This window comes from Musca domestica, unplaced genomic scaffold (assembly GCF_030504385.1).
Source record: "Musca domestica strain aabys unplaced genomic scaffold, Musca_domestica.polishedcontigs.V.1.1 121, whole genome shotgun sequence".
NCBI classification, from domain to species: Eukaryota; Metazoa; Arthropoda; class Insecta; order Diptera; family Muscidae; genus Musca; species Musca domestica.
The window spans coordinates 1,813,648-1,838,973 of record NW_026712156.1 but is presented as its reverse complement, the minus strand read 5'-3'; the positions used below and the strand labels follow the sequence as shown (position 1 = coordinate 1,838,973).

General features: G+C 32.3%; 1 protein-coding gene and 1 non-coding gene across 3 annotated transcripts in view; both read right to left on the bottom strand.

The window, feature by feature from the left end:
* Positions 1-204: 204 nt before the first annotated feature.
* LOC101892695 (WD repeat domain phosphoinositide-interacting protein 2) overlaps positions 205-25,326 on the bottom strand; it is a 50,599-nt gene continuing 25,477 nt past the window's right edge. Inside the window, exons 2-5 of one of the 2 annotated variants that reach the window (XM_059118346.1) lie at positions 6,488-7,224; positions 5,904-6,425; positions 5,551-5,832; positions 205-3,630 (exon numbers count right to left, since the gene is read on the bottom strand). In XM_059118346.1, coding sequence (XP_058974329.1) covers positions 3,527-3,630; positions 5,551-5,832; positions 5,904-6,425; positions 6,488-7,224 — 1,645 coding nt within the window. In that variant the 3' untranslated portion in view covers positions 205-3,526. The remainder of the gene's footprint in view (positions 3,631-5,550; positions 5,833-5,903; positions 6,426-6,487; positions 7,225-25,326) is intronic. The other variant, XM_059118347.1, reaches the window with a different exon arrangement.
* Positions 11,896-12,035, bottom strand: LOC131800690 (U4 spliceosomal RNA). Its single transcript, XR_009341502.1, has one exon. It is a non-coding gene; the product is annotated as a U4 spliceosomal RNA (small nuclear RNA).

Here is a 25,326-nt window from a genome sequence, read left to right as displayed (position 1 = left end):
TCTGAAACGGATTTGGTCCAAAGAGACCTAGGGTCTAAAACCGTTATTTTGACTAGGCACGTTTTGGCCGTATCAAATGATATATACCCTCTGTAGCCATATGGCTGAGGGTATAAAAACACCTCTTTGTGTCCGGTGACAGTCCATATTCAGAAATCAAATACCCTATCTAAAAAAATCGAATTAAAACAAATTCAAAACCCATTATTTTCTTTTCTTCTTTTCGTTTTGTCCTTCATGAGATACATATCGATGTATTGCATTTATTTGTTGTTGTTGTTCTTGTTTTTATGTAGTTTTGTTGGTTCACACAGTTTGCTTAAAAATTAAAACTAATTGGAATATACAAGTCATACATATACACATGTGTAGCGTCTATTGTGATTTTCAAAATGTGTTTTTTTTTTTAATTTTAATAAGGTACATTGACATTAGATTCCAATGGAAAGAATAAAATCTCTATAGCTAATCACATTTATAATAAAAGAAACATCTGTGAATTTCAAAAAAAAAAAAAATGGAATGGTTTTAAATTTGAATTTACAGAGAGAGAGGGAGGGGGTTGATGGATTGTCACAAAGTTAAGGGGGGTTTAGTAAGGGGTTTTTTGTTGGTGGAAAAAGGGAATTTTATTTTATTTATTTATTTTATTATTATTTATTTTTCTTTTTCTTTTTATCTTTCAGTTGGATATTCTGATTTTAACTTTGAATTTACATAGCGGGATTGTCACAAGGTTAAGGAAGTTTTATGTGGTTCGAAGAAAAAAAGGAAATTTTGAATGTATTTTTGATAAATTAGAAGAGGCGAAAGCCATCATTGCACAGGACCGAAATGGAACTGGAAAGAGAGAGAGAGAGAGAGGAAAAGGATTGCTGAAAAGAGGATTGGATTTCTTAAAAAATATTTTTTAAGGACCAACAATAAATGTGGATTTTTTAAAAAATATTTTTAAGGACCAACAAAAAACGTTGATTTTTTAAAAAATATTTTTTAAAGACCAACAATAAAGGTGGATTTTTTAAAAAATATTTTTTAAGGACCAACAATAAACGTTGATTTTAAAAAAAAATATTTTTTAAGGACCAACCATAAACGTTGATTTTTTAAAAAATATTTTTTAAGGACCAACAATAAACGTAGATTTTTTAAAAAATATTTTTTAAAGACCAACAATAAACGTGGATTTTTTAAAAAATATTTTTTAAGGACCAACAATAAACGTGGATTTTTTAAAAAATATTTTTTAAGGACCAACAATGAACGTTGATTTTCTAAAAAATATTTTTTTAAGAACCAACAATAAACGTGGATTTTTTAAAAAATATTTTTTAAAGACCAACAATAAACGTAGATTTTTTAAAAATATTTTTAAGGACCACAATAAACGTAGATTTTTTAAAAAATATTTTTTAAAGACCAACAATAAACGTGGATTTTTTAAAAAATATTTTTAAGGACCAAGAATAAAAGTGGATTTTTTAAAAAATATTTTTTAAGGACCAACAATAAACGGGGATTTTTTAAAAAAATATTTTTTAAGGACCAACAATAAACGTGGATTTTTTAAAAAATATTTTTAAGGACCAACAATAAACTTGGATTTTTTAAAAAATATTTTTAAGGACCAACAATAAACTTGGATTTTTTAAAAAATATTTTTTAAGGACCAACAATAAATGTGGATTTTTTAGAAATATTTTTTAAGGACCATCAATAAACGTTGATTTTTTAAAAAATATTTTTTAAGAACCAACAATAAATGTGGATTTTTTAAAAAATATTTTTTAAAGACCAACAATAAACGTGGAATTTTTTAAAAAATATTTTTTTAAGGACCAACAATAAACGTGGATTTTTTAAAAAATATTTTTTAAGGACCAACAATAAACGTGGATTTTTTTTAAATATTTTTTGAAGTTCTATAAACCAACGTGATTTTTTTTAAAAATATTTTTTAAAGTCCTATAAAGCAACGTGGATTTTTTTTAAATATTTTTTGAAGTTCTATAAACCAACGTGGATGTTTTAAAAATATTTTTTAAAGTCCTATAAAGCAACGTGGTTTTTTTAAAAATATTTTTTTGAGCTCTTAAAAGCAACCTGGTTTTTGAAAAATATTTTTTGAGGTCTTAAAAACAACGTGGATTTGTTAAAAATATTTTTTTTAAGTTGGTAGTTCCATTTGGATATTTTGATTTTAAATTTTGATTTACAGAGGGGGATTGTCACAATTGTGGAGGAAAAAGGGAATTTCGATTTTTTTTTTTTTTTGAAGATTAGAAGGATTCAAATTGTGGTAGTTCCATTTGGATATTTTAATTTTAAATTTGGATTTGGGGTTTTATGTGGTTCTGAGAGAAAAGGGGAATTTCGAATATATATTTTTTTTTTTGGAAATTAGAAGGAAAAACATTGTGATAGTTTCATTGGGATATTTTGATTTTAAATTTAAATTTACAGAAGGGGATTGTTACAAAGTTAAGAGGGTTTTGGGAAAAAAAATAAATTTCGAATATATATTTTTGGAATATATATTTTTGGAAATTAGAAGGAACAAATTTGGTGTAGTTTCTGTTGGATATTTTGATGTTAAATTTGGACTTACAGAAGGGATTGTTAAGGGGGTTTTATGTGGTTCGGAGAGAAATAGGAAATTTCGGATATTTTTGTGATAGTTTCATTTGCATATTTTGATTTTAAATTTGACTGTCACAAAGTTAAGAGGGGGTTTTATGTGGTTTTTAATAAAGGGAAATTTCGAATACATATTTTTGAAAATTAGAAGTAACAAAATTCTGATAGTTTAATTTGAATATTTTGTTTCAATAATACCTTTATAGGCTAAAGGCCATTTTATTATTATTAATATTTTTCTATAAAGAAGAGTTCTCTTTAGTACACAAAATAGTTCAATATTTTTTTTTTACATTTTTAAAATTTATATTTTTTAGTATTTTTTCTAGTCCCTTTTCCTATTTATTTTACACTTAATATAATATTTTTTTATTTGTCATATTTATTTTTTAATTATGAAAAATTAGAGATGAGAGTATTTTTTTTTTTAATTTAATTTCTAAATTGCAACTAATTTGAACTTTATTTGTCATAAAATGTTTTAGAGCAGTTATATTGATAAAATATCTAAAAATATGGATTATTTAAATAAAATCATAAATATATTCGTTTAAATAAATGCTAAATATAAGAGTTAAGAAATACATATACATAGTATCGACAAAGTCTATGGTTAAGTATGCTTCATATTTTTTTTTTTAATGTAGGGCTTTTTACATTTTTAAGTTTTTTTGTTGGAGATACTTGAAAATTTTAATATTTTTTTTTTCGATTTTTTTATTTTAACAAAAATAAATTGGTTATAATAAATAAAACAATAGCCATGATTCAAACCATCATCATCATCAATTTATAGAAGACTTCCTATTCTAATAAGCAGCAATCATTTTAAACGTTGCATTTTAGCTAGGCTTGTTGTTGCAGTTGTTGTTGTTGCTACCGTTTTCGGTCAATCTTTGGCCGCTATGGCTACAGGGGGAAATTGTCGCTCATCATACAATTTAGTAGGTGTGTCAATGGCATCACAAAGTTTTCGAAATTTCGCCGAATCTGCTGAAACGTTAAGGAACAACAAACAAAAAATTTAGTTACTTTAAATTGCCAAAAAAAAATTAAAACGAAAAATAAAAGTTTCCAGGGAAAATGGATTTTGAAAGGATTTTTATCAAATGCAGCTTTTTATACCCGCCACCATAGTATGGAGGGTATATTAAGTTTGTCATTCCGTTTGCAACACCTCGAAATATACATCATATCAGCATAAAATTCTATGTCGATTTAGCGATGTCCGTCCGTCTGTGGAAATCACTCTAGCTTTCGAACGAATTGAAGTAGATTGATAATTTTTTACACAAATGTGTATTATATCTGCAGGACTTTATTCGGCGACATTATTCACCGGAAAGGATTCAAATTTGGTATTTAAAGTTCGTAATGGGTACTACAGCCTATGACAGAAAATTGTCTATGCAGGTCCACGTCTTCGTATAGCCCCCATATAAGGGTACCTCCCGATATTCGGTATTTTGATGATTTTAGCGACATTATTCACCGGAATCGTTTCAAATTTGGTACTTGAAGTTCGTAACGGATGCTATAGCCTATGACAGAAAAGTGTCTGTGCAGGTCCACTTCTTCGTATAGCCCCCATATAACGGTACCTCCCGATATTCGGTATTTTGATGATATTAGCGACATTTTTTACCGGATTCGTTTAAAATTTGGTACTTGAAGTTCGTAATGAATACTACAACCAAAGACAGAAAATTGTCTGGGTAGGTCTACATCTTCGTATAGCCCCCATATACCGATATTCGGTATTTTAATGATTTAAGCGACATTATTCACCGGAAATGTTTCAAATTTGTTATTTGAAGTTCGTAATGAATACTACAGCCTATGACAGAAAATTGTCTGTGTAGGTCCACGTCTTCGTATAGCCCCAATATAATGGTACCTCCCTATATTCGGAATTTTATTAATTTTAGCGACATTTTTCACCGGAATTGTTTCAAATTTGGCATTTGAAGTTCGTAATGGGTACCACAGCCTACGACAGAAAATAGTCTGTGTAGGTCCACGTCTTCGTATAGCCCCCATATAACGGTACCTCCCAATATTCGATATTTTGAGGACTTTAGCGACATTATTCAGCGGAATTGTTTCAAATTTGGTACTAGAAATTCGTAACGGATGCTACAGCCCATGTCAGAAAATTGTCTGTGTCGGTCCACGTCTTCGTATAACCCCCATATAACAGTACCTCCCGATATTCAATATTTTGATGATTTTAGCGACATGATTCACCGGAATCGTTTCAAATTTGGTATTTGAGGTTCGTAATGGGTACCACAGCCTATGACAGAAAATTGTCTGTGCAAGTTCACGTCTTCATATAGCCCCCATATGACGGTTCCCCCCAATATTCGGTATTTTGATGATTTTAGCGATATTTTTCACCGGAATCGTTTTAAATTTGGCACTTGAAGTTCGTATCGGATGCTACAGCCTGTGATAGAAAATTGTCTGTGCAAGTCCACGTCTTCGTATAGCCCCCATATCTCCATACCTCCCGATATTCGGTATTTTAATGATTTTAGCGACATTATTCACCAGAATTGTTTCAAATATGCTGTTCGAAGTTCGTAAATTTTAAAAGAATTTTCAACGGATTTTTTTTTTTTAAATTGTCAAAATTGTTCCAAATAGTGGAGGGTATTCAAAAATCGGCCCGGCCGAACTTACTGCTTTTTTACTTGTTGCTAATCCCACAGACCGTGCTGTTCTAAAAGTTATTCGGACCAAGGACGTTTTTTGCTAATCCTAGAAACCATGGAATTTTAAGGCATACTTTTCCAATGACCTTTAATAAATAATCTGAACCATGACATTGTGAAATTTTCATCCAGAATTTTTTTTCCAATTTTTAAATGTGAACCAATCAAAATCGTCTACAATTTTAGGCCATAATACCTGTAAGAGTATTCAGCCCAGGTTCGGTACCCTTTAATATGCTGGCATATGAATTGTCAGTTGAGGGATCGGGATTTTCAATTATAACGCTAACACTGCTCATAGAACTGGATTTGCTGTGAGGCGACGATGAGGCAGAGTCCTTGGAATGTGGTGAAACACCGCCTGCAGCAGAAGGTGAGACAGCATCCGCTGAGAAACCTGAGGAAGGGTTACTTGTTGGTGTGGAGGGTAAATTTCCGGAAAAGGAAATTTTGTCCATGCTGTCGGAGAGATTGAGTTCTGGAAAAAATGGAGGAGGAGAAACGATTATGAAATCCCTGTTTTTAAAGGAAATAATTTTTCCAGCTTACCTATCACACCCTCCAAGGTATAACGCAAATCATGAACATGCAGCAGCTTACATGGTCCACCCTTTTCACTGTTGAACTCATGTATGTAAAGGAATCCGTCTTCACAGGCCAGCAGGAGACGCAGCTCCTTTTGTATGCGTGCCAGGCCACAGACATGTTTAAGGCCAGGTTGACCCAATACAGCTGTGGCAAAGGCCCGATCTTGACTCAAGACATCACCAATTTGTGAGGGTATTAAATATGAAGACATGGCCTTAGAAATATAACCACTCATGGACCAGGAATTACTGGAAGCTGAGGAAATGGAGGCAGGGTTTGTGGCGGGATTAGATACGGCATTTGTGGTACTTGAAGTAGAGGCAGGTTGGTGTTGTTGTTGTGATTGCTGATGCTGTTTTGTGGAGGGAGGAGTCGCAGAGGAATTTTCCGTATTTGTACTTGTTGCCGAAGTGGCGGATGTGGTGCCTGTGGTAGAGGAGGGTGGTGATGATGTACCATTTGCCGTGGATTTTTTGGAATCATCTGAAAGGGGAAAAATAAATTTAGTAAATTATCTTCGAAGGGTAGATTTATGTATAACTCACCAATTGAAGCCTTGCGTTCCGCCGCCTCCACGGCCTTGGTGTCAATCTTAAAAATGTGCACCGTCTCCGTATTCGAGGAGGCACACAAAAAGTCCCCTGTTGTGGAAAACACCAGCGATGCAATGCGTACACAACGTTTCACCCCACGTCGGAATTCCTGAACCTTCTGGCCATTCTTAACACAAAATACCCGTATCACAGTTCCACGCTCGGAGGCGGTAGCCAAGAGTGTACCACTGGGTGAAAATGCCATGGCCGAGAGAGCTGTGTCGTGAGCCTTAATGGTCAGTCCCGTTTTCAGTTTATTGGCATTGAAAATTCGCAACTCTCCACTGGTGGTGCAGATGGGAAATGCCAAATGCGAATTTAACGACAACGAACACAGACCCAACTCATTGGGGGCAATGTTCTCAATGGAATGTAAAATTTTCATATCGCGAATGTCGTGAATGTGAATACTTTCGGCCAAGCAGACGACCAAGCGATAGCGATTCATTCGCACACACAGGATGTCCGATGGGTAGACACAATTGCAGATGTCCTGTTTCTTTTTGAAATGTAACATTTTCAAACAATTGGGTTTTTGGTGAGTGACCAGCACTACCAGGGAGCTATTGAAGAGGCGTTCAACAATTCGTATCTGTTCGGTGTTTTCTTTGGCGAAAATTTCATCAATTTTATCGCTGGCATTGATCGAATAGAGGCGAAAGCCATCATTGCTCAGGACCGAAATGGAACTGAAAAGAGAGAGGGGAAAAAGAGAGGATTGTTAAAATTTTTTTGGTGACAACGAAAAACGTGGATTTTTTAAAAAAATATTTTTTAAGGACCAACAATAATCGTGGATTTTATAAAAGTATTTTTTAGAACCAACAATAAACGTGGATTTAAAAAAAAAAATATTTTTTAAGGACCAACAATGAACGTGGATTTTTAAAAAAATATTTTTTGAGGACCAACCATAAATGTGGACTTTTTAAAAATATTTTTTTAAGGTACAGCAACAAACGTGGATTTATGAAAAAATATTTTTTAAGGACCAACAATAAACGTAGATTTTTTAAAAAAAAATTTTTAAGGACCAACAATAAACGTGGATTTTTAAATAATATTTTTTAAGGACCAAAAATAAACGTGGATTTTTAAAAAAATATTTTTAAGGACCAACAATAAAAGTGAATTTTTTAAAAAAAATATTTTTTAAGAACCAACAATAAAAATGGATTTTTAAAAAAAATATTTTTTAAGGATTCTACTTTTATGAATTTTTTAAAAAATATTTCTTGAAGTCCTATAAAGCAATGTAGATTTTTTAAAAATATTTTTTCAAGTCCTATAAAGCAACGTGGATTTTTTAAAAATATTTTTTGAAGTCCTATAAAGCAACGTGGATTTTTTAAAAATATTTTTTGAAGTCCTATAAAGCGACGTGGATTTTTTAAAAATATTTTTTGAAGTCCTATAAAGCAACGTGGATTTTTTAAAAATATTTTTTGTAGTCCTTTAAAGCAACGCGGGTTTTTTAAAAATATTTTTTCAAGTCCTAAAAAGCAACGTGGATTTTTTAAAAATATTTTTTCAAGTCCTAAAAAGCAACGTGGATTTTTTAAAATATTTTTTCAAGTCCTAAAAAGCAACGTGGATTTTTTAAAAATATTTTTTCAAGTCCTAAAAAGCAACGTGGATTTTTTAAAAATATTTTTCAAGTCCTAAAAAGCAACGTGGATTTTTTAAAAATATTTTTCAAGTCCTAAAAAGCAACGTGGATTTTTTAAAAATATTTTTCAAGTCCTAAAAGCAACGTGGATTTTTTAAAAATATTTTTTCAAGTCCTAAAAAGCAACGTGGATTTTTTAAAAATATTTTTTCAAGTCCTAAAAAGCAACGTGGATTTTTTAAAAATATTTTTTCAAGTCCTAAAAAGCAACGTGGATTTTTTAAAAATATTTTTTCAAGTCCTAAAAAGCAACGTGGATTTTTTAAAAATATTTTTTCAAGTCCTAAAAAGCAACGTGGATTTTTTAAAAATATTTTTTCAAGTCCTAAAAAGCAACGTGGATTTTTTAAAAATATTTTTTCAAGTCCTAAAAAGCAACGTGGATTTTTTAAAAATATTTTTTCAAGTCCTAAAAAGCAACGTGGATTTTTTAAAAATATTTTTTCAAGTCCTAAAAAGCAACGTGGATTTTTTAAAAATATTTTTTCAAGTCCTAAAAAGCAACGTGGATTTTTTAAAAATATTTTTTCAAGTCCTAAAAAGCAACGTGGATTTTTTAAAAATATTTTTTCAAGTCCTAAAAAGCAACGTGGATTTTTTAAAAATATTTTTTCAAGTCCTAAAAAGCAACGTGGATTTTTAAAAATATTTTTTCAAGTCCTAAAAGCAACGTGGATTTTTTAAAAATATTTTTTCAAGTCCTAAAAAGCAACGTGGATTTTTTAAAAATATTTTTTCAAGTCCTAAAAAGCAACGTGGATTTTTTAAAAATATTTTTTCAAGTCCTAAAAAGCAACGTGGATTTTTTAAAAATATTTTTTCAAGTCCTAAAAAGCAACGTGGATTTTTTAAAAATATTTTTTCAAGTCCTAAAAAGCAACGTGGATTTTTTAAAAATATTTTTCAAGTCCTAAAAAGCAACGTGGATTTTTAAAAATATTTTTTCAAGTCCTAAAAAGCAACGTGGATTTTTTAAAAATATTTTTTCAAGTCCTAAAAAGCAACGTGGATTTTTTAAAAATATTTTTTCAAGTCCTAAAAAGCAACGTGGATTTTTTAAAATATTTTTTCAAGTCCTAAAAAGCAACGTGGATTTTTTAAAAATATTTTTTCAAGTCCTAAAAAGCAACGTGGATTTTTTAAAAATATTTTTTCAAGTCCTAAAAAGCAACGTGGATTTTTTAAAAATATTTTTCAAGTCCTAAAAAGCAACGTGGATTTTTTAAAAATATTTTTTCAAGTCCTAAAAAGCAACGTGGATTTTTTAAAAATATTTTTTCAAGTCCTAAAAAGCAACGTGGATTTTTTAAAAATATTTTTTCAAGTCCTAAAAAGCAACGTGGATTTTTTAAAAATATTTTTTCAAGTCCTAAAAAGCAACGTGGATATTTTAAAAATATTTTTTCAAGTCCTAAAAAGCAACGTGGATTTTTTAAAAATATTTTTTCAAGTCCTAAAAAGCAACGTGGATTTTTTAAAAATATTTTTTCAAGTCCTAAAAAGCAACGTGGATTTTTTAAAAATATTTTTCAAGTCCTAAAAGCAACGTGGATTTTTTAAAAATATTTTTTCAAGTCCTAAAAAGCAACGTGGATTTTTTAAAAATATTTTTTCAAGTCCTAAAAAGCAACGTGGATTTTTTAAAAATATTTTTTCAAGTCCTAAAAAGCAACGTGGATTTTTTAAAAATATTTTTTCAAGTCCTAAAAAGCAACGTGGATTTTTTAAAAATATTTTTTCAAGTCCTAAAAAGCAACGTGGATTTTTAAAAATATTTTTTTCAAGTCCTAAAAAGCAACGTGGATTTTTTAAAAATATTTTTTCAAGTCCTAAAAAGCAACGTGGATTTTTTAAAAATATTTTTTCAAGTCCTAAAAAGCAACGTGGATTTTTAAAAATATTTTTTCAAGTCCTAAAAAGCAACGTGGATTTTTTAAAAATATTTTTTCAAGTCCTAAAAGCAACGTGGATTTTTTAAAAATATTTTTTCAAGTCCTAAAAAGCAACGTGGATTTTTTAAAAATATTTTTTCAAGTCCTAAAAAGCAACGTGGATTTTTTAAAAATATTTTTTCAAGTCCTAAAAAGCAACGTGGATTTTTTAAAAATATTTTTTCAAGTCCTAAAAAGCAACGTGGATTTTTTAAAAATATTTTTTCAAGTCCTAAAAAGCAACGTGGATTTTTTAAAAATATTTTTTTCAAGTCCTAAAAAGCAACGTGGATTTTTTAAAAATATTTTTTCAAGTCCTAAAAAGCAACGTGGATTTTTTAAAAATATTTTTTCAAGTCTTAAAAAGCAACGTGGATTTTTTAAAAATATTTTTTCAAGTCCTAAAAAGCAACGTGGATTTTTTAAAAATATTTTTTCAAGTCCTAAAAAGCAACGTGGATTTTTTAAAAATATTTTTTCAAGTCTTAAAAAGCAACGTGGATTTTTTAAAAATATTTTTTGAAGACCTTATTTAAGGATCTCAGGCTAGGCTTTTCTTAAAAGTTGAATGGTTCTACATCCAGTGTTGCCAACATTTTGAGAGCTAAAAGCGTAATTAAAAACCAGAAAAGCGTAAATGGCGTACAAATTTTCCTTAAAAAAGCGTAAAAAGCGCTATGTATTTTTTTCTAACCAAAATTGTCAATAAAAACCTTTTTTTTAAACTAAATACTGTTTTATTCAAAAATTTAGATCGTATCTTATATAAACATTTCATGTATATAAGCGCATACATATTTTTAAACAAGTAAAAAAGCAGTAAGTTCGGCCGGGCCGAACTTTGAATACCCTCCACCATTTAAAACGAATTAGGAAATTTACAAAAAAAAAAAAATCCATTAAAAATTCTTTTAAAATCTACAAAAATACCCAATATCGGAAGATGCCGATATATTGAGGATATACGATATTGTGGACCTTACCGACAATTCTATTTCAGGGGGTAAAGTACTCACAAAGAACTCCTTGTGTAGAATTGCAGACAATTCCATTGAAAAATGTGTCTTAAATCAACAACAACATATATAAATATTTCATGTATATAAGTGCATACATATTTTTAAAAAAATATGATATATTAGGAACATTTTACATGTGGTTAAAAATTGCAGACATATACATTTTTACAAACAATTATGTTCACCCATAAAACCCATAGCTTCAAATTCAGTTGAAGTTTTGTATACTCGTACAACAAAGCAGCCATGTATAAACTTACGTTTTTTTCTCGTTCATTTCACTTTTCCTTCAATTGGTTTATAATATACAAAATTCTTCGTTTTATTATGGTTTTTTAAAAAAGAGTAAACAAAAGAACTTCAATGACAGGAATGACACGTAAAGAATTTGCAGTAAAGAACTTGCGACAAGTAGATGTCATACTATCAAAATATTCGAATGTATAAACATTGTCATATTTAAAAATCTAAAACGCGCTAAAAGCACCAACAGAAAAGATGAAAAGCGTACGTACAGTGCTTTTTTTTCGTTTCGCGCTATGCCCACTATTTTGGCGTTTTAGGGGTGTAAAAAGCACCATAAATAGCGCGAAAAGCACTAAGCTGGCGTCACTGTCTACATCACCACAATAAATGCTGAAGTTGGGTGGACGAATTCTTCCTTAAGACTCCTTTCCGAAAGACTTGAGCTGTTTAACTCAATCCTCCCAAATAACCGAAACTCAGATTTATTAACTCATAGCCCTCTCGGGCTTGCAAAAATTGCCGTAGTGGACGGTATTTCACGTCCCCATGGCGGGGTATTGGTTAAAGTTTTCAACTAGCAATAATCGCACCTCGGTAGAACCTCATTGGTTACGATATCGCCTCTGCGCAAAGCTAACCCAACACCGCACAAACTAAACATCTTAAGGCGCCAGCAATTTCATGTGAATGAGAATTACACAAGAAGTGAAAAAATTCCAAAAACATCAAAATACACTAAAACACACAAAATGTGAACGCATGACAGCATTTGAGCGTAGCACACAAAACAAAATTATGGAGGGTTGATTCACATAGCTGCCGAAGCAGAGCAGAGAGGGCAAAGCCAACGAGACAACCAAGCAAACAAAACGTGAACGAACGCACACACACACATGCCGATACAGTCGTTCGTCGCAGAACGACCGAACAACAAACAGATTATGTATGGCCTGGCAACAACAAAAAAAAAACAGATGACGAATAATAATAACAACAACAAACATAGAGAGGAATGTGCGCGCCGTTTTTGCTTGCTTTGAAAAGGTAACTGAAAAAACAGCTGCTGGTGTGTCATTAAAAAATCCAATACTCATTGTCGAATATATTATACACACGAATGAAGTCATAAAGAGAAACAACAAAAAGTAATGACAATCAGCTGATGCATACATGTGTAAATATGTAATGAGAAAAGAGAAGTGTTATATTTATCTCACACATTGCTATCTCTGAGTGTTACTTTGCAAAATGTACTGTATATATAACAACGACAGCAACAACAAGTAATTCCAATGAAAGGTTATTTAGAAGTGTGACAGAGATGGAATTTTTTGGTACAGTGGTACTTTAGCGAAAACATTCAACAAAAAATGTTTGAAAATACATTCGAGTTGGCAAAATTTATTCAAAATATTATAAATAGAAAAAAACGGCTGACAGGACTTCGAAAAAATGCAAAAAAAAATCATGTTATGGAAAGGGAATTTTTATTATTTTTTTTTAATTTTTTATTTTTAAAATTTACTTTTTTTGATAATTTAAATTTTTCTTAAACTTGAAAAGATTAAAAAAAAATATATTAAGGACAAGTTAATTCTTATTCGTAAAAAACATAAAATAAAATCATGTTGTTAATAGGACATGAAAGAATAATTTTAAAATTCCACATTATTCATATCATGACATTTAAAGAATCCTCATTATTAAAACTTCAAAACAACTACAAAAATCCAACTTATTAATAGGATTAAAAGAAATGTTTTTCTAAAAACCCCAGCCCTTTAGAGTCCTTGCAAAATATTTTTATTAAAAAAAATTACGTTAAAATGGTATTTAAAAAAATAATTTTAAGAAAGTCCCTTGAACAAAAAGCCTCGAAAAAATTATTTTAAAGTTCCACTGTATTAATAAGGTTTGAAAAAGTATTTTTTGAAAATTCTCCTAATTTTTAGAACTAGAAAATAACTACGAAAATCCAACTTTTTAATAGGATTAGAAGAAATATTTTCTTTTTTTTTGAGAAAATTCCGTTATAATAGGATTTAAAAAAATATTTTAAAAAATTTACAAAATTCTCCTCCTTATTAGGAATTGAAAATAAATACAATAATTTAACTTATTAATAGGATTAGATTTTTTTTTTTTAATCCACGTTCTTTAGAGACCTAGAAAAAATATTTTTAATAAAAATAAGTAAAAAAACATTAAGTTCGGCCGGGCCGAACTTTTAATATCCTCCAGCTTAGGGTAAAGGAAACATTTTTTTTTATAAAAATACCTGTATTAAAGCGTGCTCCACTTTAAACTACATATACCAGTGAGACCTTTGAAACCATAAAGTGAGTTAGGCCGTTATATGGGGCCATATCAAAACGGGAACCTCTATAGACAATTATATACTTCAAGGATTGTCGTCTATCAAATCTTCTAAAATATCAAATTTGAAACAAGTATCTAAATACCGAATATCGGTGGGTATCGTTATATGTGCGCTATAGGAAAACGTGGAACAAAATATTCAATGTTCCGCAACGGGGCTAGAACCCATTATGAACTAAAAATAATTTTTAACCGTTATATGGGGGCTATACCAAAGCGTTGACCTACATACAATGTTTCGCCACACGAACTAGGACCCATTATGACCCACAAATACCAATTCTCAGACAAATCCGTGAAAAAAATGTGGCAAAAATCATCAAAATATCGAATATCGGGAGGCACTGCTCTATGGGGGCTATACCAAAACGTGGACTTATACATGCAATGTTTCGCCACCGGAGCTAGAACCCACTATGACCGACAAATACCAATTTTTAGACAAATCCATGAAAAAATGTGGCAAAAATCAACAAAATACCGAATATCGAAAAGTACCGTTATGTGGGGACTATACCAAAACGTGGACGGATATATAGATATTTTCAACACCAACCATCATAGGCACAATACAAATTGTTCTGCTAAATTTTGACGACATACGGACATCGTTAAATCGACTTAGACTTTTATGCTAATTATGAATATATATACTTTATGGGGTCTACGACGAATATTTAGGGTTGTTACAAACGGAATGACAAAGTTAAAATACCCTTCTTTCCAAGGTGGAGGGTATAAAAATAAAGGGGCTAAGTCAGTTTTCCGATATCAAACCTACTAGTTTATGGGATATTCTAAAAAAACGTATTTGAGAATTTTAGAGCACATTGACAAACTCTGTCGCACAAAAAATGATGAGTGGAGCACAATTCCCAGGGATTATATTCTTCTTCTAGAACTCGAATAATTAGTAAAATAGAAACCCATCTAAATATGCTTGAGACTGACAATTTTATAATTCCATTATTTATTGAGAATTTGTGGGATATATTAAGGAAGGAGGCTGGAATCATTCCTTGGATAAAGTTGAAAATTCATCGAATTAGTGCAATCCTATTCCATACATTTAAATACATCAAGATTATAAAAAATAGCACCAAACCCTTTTCCAGAAAATTACGGTAAATGATCATCGATTTGTACATTTCAGGGCTTCATCCAAAATTTGGCTTTATTTGTTTTTTTTTTCTTTCAGACGGACGAACTTAATGCAAAATCAACAGTTTTTTATTCAGTGAAATTTAAAATTATTATCTAATCTCAAGTCATACCATAACCATACCATACACTTTGTCCAAATTGGTACTAAATATCGTACGTCAATAACGCAACTCATCTCTGTTATGGTTATGGCACTAATTGATATTGAATTTTTTCGCAAAACAACAAATAAAAAACTTAAAATGATTAGAACGGAGTGGTACACGAGTGGCATGACAATGTAGTGGTAAACATCTGACTGAAGCACAGTGTTCGGAAATTAATGGCAGTAAATATTCGAAAAAATAAACTTGTTTTATTGCTGATTTATTGTTTTCTTTGGCGAATTATTATTCAACTAATGATGTTTCAAGTATGTGTGTATGTATGTAGGTATATTACTTTGGGAGAGCATTTTGAGAAGTAACAATTTTGTTTTTTACTTGCAAACTTGTTCTTGGTTTTTGTGAGATTTGTAAGTTGCCCCCTAAGCTGTTGGAGAAGAGTGAAAAGAAGTGATGGCGTTGACAGATTACAAAATATATGTAGGTATGTAGATGTGCATTGATTATGCATGCGTTGTATGTGGGTAATGAGGCCAAGATTCTTGAGTGGGGAAAGGTAAACATAACGATGAACCCGGCACTGAACATTTAGAGGAAAGAAACCCCTTTTTTTAGTAACAAGTGAAAACGGTTTAAGTTCGCCCAAGCCTTACACCATGAGGGCTACTAAACATATGTCCATATTGAACACGTTACTAAGCAAAAAAAAAATTCAAATTATACCCCACTCATTTGGAGAACGTAACCAGGATCTTTAAAATACCAATTAAAAGGCAAAACAATTATTTAAGATCTATGCCAAAATCTGTACCAACATGGGAAATTTTTTACTAGGATGTTTTGAACAAATTAAAATTTAAAAATCTTAAATTACAGCCACTTCGACTGGAAAAAAGTTGCAAGGGATAGGTGGGTCTTATCAAAACAAGGACGAATCTTCAAACTTTTTCCGAAGTAGAGTGAAATTTCATCGAAAGAGAGAGATTCCGGTATTTCAAATTACAGAAAATTTGGCTAGGACCTCTATTAAGCCTTAACTACAGACGTCAAATTATACGATCGTTAGTACAGACCACTGGTAATTTTTACCGGTTATATAAAACACATGAAATTTCCGTAAAACAACTGAAAAATTTGTAAAACAAAAAGCAAAATATATTCAGTTATCCCCGAAATTGAAAAATCGTAAATGCTTACTGGTAAAAAATACCGGTCATCTGTAGTTAAGGGTTAAACTAAATTTGAAAATTAAAGGATTCAGCTAATTTATTTGAAAAATAATCCTGGTAACATTCCAACAATCATTTGCCCGTGGTAGAATGAAGAAGGTAAAGTAATTTCAAATAAGCATATCCATCTCTGCATTTTCTATAACTTACCTATAAAAAAACAGTTTACGATTTGTGAATGTTAAATGCATTTGTAAATAAATATTTTGACAATGAAATGACATAAAAATGATTCTGAAATAATTGTCATATAAATTATTTTCACAAAAAGGATTGCATGACTTTACCTTCTTAATTCTACCATACATTTGTCAATGATTGTTTAAAATTTCACTTTTATAATCCTCTAATTTTTATACCCTCCACCAAAAAAGGTATGGAGGGTATATTAACTTTGTCATTCCGTTTGTAACTCATCGAAATAATCATTTTAGACCCAACAAAGTATATATATTCTTGATCAGCGTAAAATTCTAAGACGATTTAGCCCTGTCCGTCCGTCTGTCCGTCTGTTGTAATCACGCTACAGTCTAAACGAATTAAGATAGGAAGCTAAAATTTTGCACAGATCTGTCTTTTGTCTGCAGGCAGGTCAAGTTCGAAGATGGGCTATATCGGTCCACAATATCGTATAGCCCCCATATAACGGTACCCCCCGATATTCGGTATTTTGATGATTTTACCCACATTTTTCAACGGAATTGTCTGAAAATCCACACAAAGAGTTCCTTGTGGGTACTTTATACCTCGGCAGAGAATTATCTATAAAGGTCCACAATATCGTATAGCCCCTGTGGGAAATTATGGTCTGCTCACATTCTTAATCTAATTACCATTACTGTTAAAAATGTTTGCTGGGATGTCGTCAATTTTTTTTCATATTCCCACTATTTATATTTATTCACCTCTAAAAGTAAAAAAACAGGGTGCCTACATATTTCCACCTTTACAACTGCATAAGCGGAAGTAAGCAATTAGCCAAGCCACCCACACGCCTTTGGTTAGCTCAGAGGAGTCGTGCTGGACTTCAAGTCCCAAGGTCCGGAGTTCGACTCCCAGCCAGGACAATTCATTTTTTTTATTTTTCATATTTTTTTTATTTTTTCGGAGAGTAGGCGGAGTCAACATCGTATCCGTCATAGTATTGGTAATTAACGGTTAGGTTAAACGATTATTTTGTCAGTTACTTTTTTTCGTTAAGCTCTCACTAATAACCTTTATAAGTGGTGGAAAATAATGAAACGCCTGAACACGACTCACACAGCTTCTCAACAAAATCAAATCGTTCTTTTGTTCGCCTACATTGTTAGAGACAACACCGTGAATAAGAAAAAAAAACAAACTTTGATAAAGCACAATCGTTGCATAACCGACCAGTGAAACATTTAATAATCACTAGTTTTCAACGTACATAAATTTATAATTGATTAAATTATAATAACCCCAAACCAGGAAGTTTTGATTCGATTGTCAAGCTTTTTACTCCTTGCTAAATCACAAGCACGAATAAAAAAATCCATTATAAAACAACTAGTGGCCGTATATTTGCATTGGCATTTTTTTTTGTTACTTCGGCTAATAATATTCGGCCGAAGACCACATACATCATAACCTTGCTTTTGCCGCCAAAAATAACGAACCAGAAAAAATCACAAGTGAAAAAATACCCCACTGTGTGCGCCAACACGTGCACAAAAAGGGATTCCACCACCTGACAGTAATTGGAAAGAGTTGTAGCTGGTATTCTAAAAATAGATTTATTCGTGGGCTGTGCCATTTTAGAATCCACAGTGGTTGTTGTCTAGCCTAGTAAAAGCGAGCATTAGCCAGTAGCCTGCAACCAAGCCTAGTAGCCCAGAGTGGAAGCGGGCGACGCAACATGCACAGAGTGCTGAAAATGATCAGCATCGAGGGTTCGAATCCCACCGACATCAAAAAAATTAATTATGCGTGATTAAATATAAAACATACCAAAAACCAAACTATACCTTAAGCAAGCAAAAACCAGCAAAAATCCATCAATAATCAAATCAGTACACAACCAACCAAAACCAATTAAAATGTCCTAAGTATCACAAAAATATGTAGAACAACACCCTTAACATATGCAACCATTTTAATATTAATTACCCCTTCTTTAAACAGAGACACATACACTACAACAATATATATCCTCAATCCTACACACATACATCCTGTTCATCGAGGCCTCGGCGAATCATCATATATATGTGGAATTAAAGGATACTACGCACGCGCGCAAGTATGTAAAAATCCTTAAAGGAGAAAGTAAAAACAAACAATCGTGAGTGTTAAAAAAAAAAAAAAAATTGAAGTTCATATTAAAATATTTGCATATGCTCTAAAAATTCGGATGTCATGTAATCAAAAGGATCCGTCTACTAGAGAAGAAATGTCCTTGGAACAAGTTATCCTTGAGCCAATGGCAGAAATCTTTATTGCCTAAACTTGTTATTCCATTGGAATGTAGATACATTTTTTTTTTTTTTTGATTACATCACGCATCTGTAACGTTGATCTAGGTATTTTTTGTCTTCTCAGTTCTTTTATACTGATTAATTGCATTACGTTATAGGATTATGTATACTTATTATTATATAATTTCCTGAACTCCTTTTTATAAATTTATATTTTTTAAGCAAACTAATTGGTAATTATTGGCTTCCTATTGCCATTAAGATATTGAACATAATTATAAATTTTCATAGAAATAGTCCATAAAAATGAATACTCAACCCGTTAGACTCTTAGATTTAAATTTTCTGATTTTCTGAATTTTTTTTTTTGGTATATAATAAGAGCTTATGTCAATTTTATTTAATAAATCTTGAATTAATAAGATGAATTTCTAAATATTCATATATATTTCTTACTGTGGTGAAGTAGTTTAGAGCGGAAACGTATTTGCTTTTGGGGTCTCAATAAAATTAAGCCTTGAGACCATGGTTGGGAATGGGTTTAGAGGCTCAAACTCCAACGAACATCAGGAGTTTGCTAAAAGAATTGGATATTAATATCTAGGATTGATTTTCCGACGTCAATTATATAATATCTGGACCAACAGGGGTACAATAGTTGGCCAGAAACTAGTCTAATCACCATTATTACTTTGTTTATCGGGAGTCTACAATACTAAATATTTTTTGTTTATGTTGGTAGGATATTTATTTGACTGCAATAACAGACACGAACCCCCCCACACGGCTGAAAGCTAGCAAATCAATGGCTCCCATTCGTCTGATTGCTCTCGAATGTCATATAACCCTAGTTCCATCGTATATCCTTCATGTTCATCCTAAAAGTCAAGAATATAGTCAAGGACTACTGTCCTTGTACAAGCAATTTGGTAAACCAATAGTTAGTTGAACATTACATAAATAGAATGGCGCCCAACGTGGGGCGAAAGAATCTAATCCTTTTTGGATGTCATTCAAATAAAATTTTATTCTTTCCTTAGAATTAAATTTTATTCGAATCATACTACAGATACTTGTAAAGTCTTTTAGAATTTCAGGTAGGAATTCTGTTAGAATTTACAAATATTTGCTGGTTATCCGTAAGGCATTGATTGCCCCTTTTATCCTTTTTTTTACTAAATTTCATTTACTTCAAAATATTTATTTTCAAATTGCTTCGTCTTCATTAGCCAGAGTTTGGAATACTTGTTGAAAGTTCTCAGGATTTTCAGTTTTCTGATCGTTTCGGAAAATTCTGACCGAGAAGTTTTTCTCCAATATTTTCCATACCTGTCAAATGTTGGCAAGGTAATTTGTTAAAAAATATGTAAAGTATATAATGGGTTTATAAATTTGTGTTAGTAATGACTTAGTTATCGTCATCCTGATTATTTTCTGGATACATTTTGTTGTTGCCGTTGCGAAGCAAAGTCCGAAATTATCAGTTGAAGTTATACAAGAATGATGGTTTGTTATGCCTACAACAGTTTATAATCCAATTATTTACTCCATAGCCCAGTTTTGTTTTCCTTTTTTTTTTCTAATCAATCCTTAGATATATCCAAAATGTTTTCCTTCCTTATTACTTCACCCACAAATGTAAGAAATAAGTCTATTTAACTATCTAAAATCTACCTTAAATCCAATATTGATACTGGCAATAAATACCAAGTTATCTCGTTGATAATCATTTTTTCTTCTTGATTTTGTATTTTTTTATTAAAATGTCTTTACCAAGAAGCCCTCTGCCAAACCCTAATAGGGATTCTGGAAATTTAGCGGAAGAAGGATTAAAATGTCCTTATTGTCACGATGGGATAAATTCCCAATTACAAGACTGTTGTATCATTGACACTTGTCAACATATTTTTCATCGTTCCTGTATAGAACAAGCTATAACGAACTCGGCACAATGTCCTTTGTGTAAAGAGCCATTTGAATTATCAAACCTTAAAAAATATCCTATTCTTTGTGTAGATTCAAATGAAATTTCCACACAGACGGGAACAATTAAAAAGTCGCGTCCAGCCTATCGTGGTAAAGGACGTGGTTCCATGGCAAATCGCCCAATCACTCGAAATTTAAGTCGGACCTTACATTCTGAAACCCTGAATGTAAGCCAGGATTTTGAATTTCCAACAAATGCTATAGACGAGCTTCCAGGAGATTCTTCAGCTCACATGTCCAACCATAACCTTATGAATTTTACGAATACGGTGCAAAATCCCTCCAACCAAAATGGTCGAATTCAAGATGCAATCCCTTCTACTTCAAATGAAATTGATTATTCTCGAATCAATCAAATGATTGAGAAAAATATTAGTAAAATTTTCCAAAATCTTAATCTTGGGTCACAGTTTAAAGCCCATAATACGGATATTCCTATAACCATGTCTTCCAGGAATAATAACCCTGATCTGAATTTAAATCAACAACCGAATTTTAATAGTGTCAATGGATTTTATTCCAATCAACGTTCCAATGTGGAAGTTGATACACCTATTTTTCGTCCAGATAGGGTAACTTTTATTATCCAGAACTGGAACCTCCAATTTGATGGCTCCCGCAATGGACTATCAGTTGATGAGTTTCTATATCGGATAAAAACGTTAACCAGAGAACACTTAAATGATAACTTCACATATATTTGCAAAAATTTGCCATTAATTTTGACAGGCAAAGCTAAAGAATGGTACTGGAGATACCACAAAAGTGTGGATTCCATTCAATGGAATGAATTTTGTGGAGCTTTACGGTGTCAATTTAAAGACCTTAGATCCAATTTTGACCTCATGGAAGCTATCCGAGGTAGAAAGATGAGACCCGGAGAATCCTTCGATTCGTTTTATGATGATATATGTTCTATAGCTGATAGACTTCAACATTCTATACCTGAAGAACAATTAGTCGAAATTCTTGTGAGGAATCTGAGACCAGATATTCGGCATGAACTTCTATATGTTCCCATTTTAACTATTCCTCATCTCAGGAAACTAGTTCAAATGAGAGAAAATTTATTGAATGAAGAACCATATAGAAAATATTCAAATCAGAAATCTCACTTTGCTAACAACAATATTTCAAATGTTCGAAAAAATATTGCCGAACTGAATTCAAATGAATTTGAATCTGAAGATCTGAGTAACGATGCCTGTGTAGATGCCCTTAATAAGGACCCATCCACTGTGAAATGTTGGAACTGTGACGAGACTGGTCATTTCTGGGATGATTGTCTCAAAGATCGTAAAGTATTTTGCTATGGATGTGGTACCAAAAATATGTACAAGCCGCAATGTGTTAAATGTGCCACACGAAAAATCTCAGTTCAGCCAAAAAACTCCAATCGACTAAATCCGAATCGCCCTCTAAGTTAGAAATTAAAACCGAAACGAATCTCTCTGAAAATCTACCAAATACCATAACAATTCTTAAACCTGAAATAAGACCCAACCAACCAATTCAAAAATTACTATACCCGATTCGTCCTTATCATGAAAGATATCAAGAATACTTTGAAAAAAGAAATAAAATATTTTCGGTATCTGAAATTTCAGGCACCACTTTAAAAGGTCCAAAGAGATCTACCCGCCGACTTCGACTATATTTCAAAAGAAGGAAACAGTCATCCAAATATATTATATCTACTATAGTTCATTGTCCGTCCGATAAAAGATTTTATGCCAAAGTAGCATTCTTAACATTTACCGAATATGGTCTATTAGATACTGGTGCCAACGTGTCCTGTATAGGATCGGATTTAGCCACATATAATTTTTCCAATTTTACACAATACACACCAGGAAAATCCGGCGTTCGAACTGCCGATGGATCCATACAAAAAACATTAGGATACTTAATTGTTGATATGCATTTTCGAGGAGAAACGAACAAACTCAAATTACTAATTGTGCCATCCATAACACAACGCCTCATACTTGGCTTAGATTTTTGGAAATCTTTTTCATTGGCTCCCAACATTTTTGATAACTCTATTACTACTGATCCATCCAGTCTGACTTCTCCACCTTCTTATCAGCTTGAGGTGTCAATGTTAGAATCCAATAAGTCGTTGTCCGATAAGAATTTACAGCTAAACCCTTCCAAATCTGAAATACCTTTTGATTTTAATTACCCCTTAACATCCAACCAACAGCTTCAGCTTAAAACCATTATAGATCTTTTTCCAAGTTTTGCTAAGCAAGGTTTAGGTAGAACTTCATATTTGGAACATAATATCGACATAGGTGACTCTAAACCAGTAAAACAACGATTTTATCCAGTGTCTCCTGCAGTGGAACACTTAATGTATAAGGAGATAGATCGTATGTTGTCACTTGGAGTCATAGAGCCTTCCGTCTCTGCGTGGTCGTCACCTATGCGTTTGGTCGTAAAACCTAATAAAGTTCGCCTATGCTTGGATGCGAGGAAACTAAATTTAGTTACAAAAAAGGATGCCTATCCTTTACCTAGCATTGAAGGTATTTTTGCAAGGTTGCCCAAGGCAAACATTATAAGCAAACTGGATTTAAAAGATGCTTACTGGCAAATTGGACTGTCAGAGGCTTCAAAGGCTCTCACTGCGTTTACAGTGCCCGGAAGGCCATTGTACCAATTTGTAGTGATGCCTTTCGGGCTCTGTACAGCTCCACAGACCATGTGTCGACTTATTGACATGATTATTCCACCGGACCTTAGGTATTGTGTATTCGGATATCTAGATGATATTGTAATTGTCTCCGAAGAATTTACTAGTCACTTAGCAATATTAGCCCGTCTAGCAAATGAGCTGCGAAAAGCCAATTTAACATTAAATATCGAGAAATCGCAATTTTGTGTCACTAGGACAAAATACTTGGGTTATGTTATCGGTGATGGTGGAATTCACACGGACCCCGAAAAGGTAGACTCTATTGTCAATTGGCCAACTCCAAAAACTGTCAGACAGGTTAGGGGATTTTTAGGCCTTGCTAGTTGGTATAGAAGGTTCATTGAGAATTTTTCCTCGATCACCTTTGCCATCTCTGAAACCATTTCATCAAAAACTAAATTTAAATGGACTCCGGAGGCTCAAGATTCCTTCGAAGCTATAAAAAAATTACTCAGTACAGCACCAGTTTTGTCTAATCCGGACTTCACAAAAAAATTTTATTTACATTGTGATGCTTCTGATTATGGCATTGGAGCAGTACTGGTACAGCTAGATGAAGAGAATAATGAACGTCCTATTGCGTTCATGTCTAAAAAGCTAAACACTGCCCAACGAAATTACAGTGTGACTGAGCGGGAGTGTCTAGCTGCAATAGAGGCTATAAAGAAATTTAGATGCTATTTAGAATTACAGGATTTTGAGGTCGTGACTGATCATTCGTCACTGCTATGGCTGATGAAACAACCGGACTTAACGGGTAGATTAGCAAGGTGGGTTTTCAAATTGCAACCCTATAATTTTACGATTAGCCACCGAAAGGGCCGAGACCATGTTGTGCCCGATGCCTTGTCTAGAATACCTGTTGATGAGATTTCTGCCATCGATCAGGTTGAGCCGGAAATCGAGTTAAATTCTCCTTGTTTTGAAGACTCTGACTATATAGCATTAAGACATAAAATTCAGGATAACCCCTCCAAATATCCCGACATCAAAATAATAGACCAATTTGTATATATCAGAACAGAGCATTTTACAGGAGATTCCGTTCAAGAATGTAATGCTTGGAAGTTATGGGTTCCTGAAAAAATGAGACATTCATTAATATTTAGGTTCCACAATAGTCCTGTAGCTTCACATGGTGGTATAGTAAAAACACTGGACCTGATACGACGAAATTTTTACTGGCCAGGTATGGTAACTGATGTTCGAGAATATATCCGATCTTGCGAAACCTGCAAAACTTCTAAGCATCCCAATTTCATTCTCAAGCCTGAAATGGGAAAGCCAACCCAAACAATAAGACCTTTTCAAAGGTTATATATAGATATACTTGGTCCTTATCCACGTTCCAAGAATGGGTACATTGGCGTTTTGATTGTACTGGATCATTTAACAAAATATCACTGGCTATGTCCTCTTAAGAAATTTACCACTATACCCATTCGAGATTTCTTGCTAAAGAACATTTTTCATGCGTTTGGTGTACCCGAAGAAATTGTCAGTGACAATGGAACTCAATTCAAATCCAATGAATTTAACTCCTTTTTAACGAAGTTCGGAGTAAAACACGTTTATACGGCACTTTATTCGCCACAGGCCAACGCGTCTGAACGCGTTAATCGATCTATCATAGCTAGTATTCGTGCATACCTTAAAAGTGATCAACGTTTATGGGATGAATATCTTTCCTATATAAGTTGTTCCTTACGAAATTCTATTCATCAAGCTACGAAATGCTCACCATATTTTGCCGTATTTGGTCTAAATATGATTACACACGGTGAGACGTACGCACTATTGAAAAATATAAAAGCTCTGGATGAACCATTCAGTTATATCAGTAGAGAAGACCAACTTCAACTCATTCGAAAGGAAATCAAAAATAATATTTCAAAAGCGCAAGAAACCAATCGGGACCAGTACAA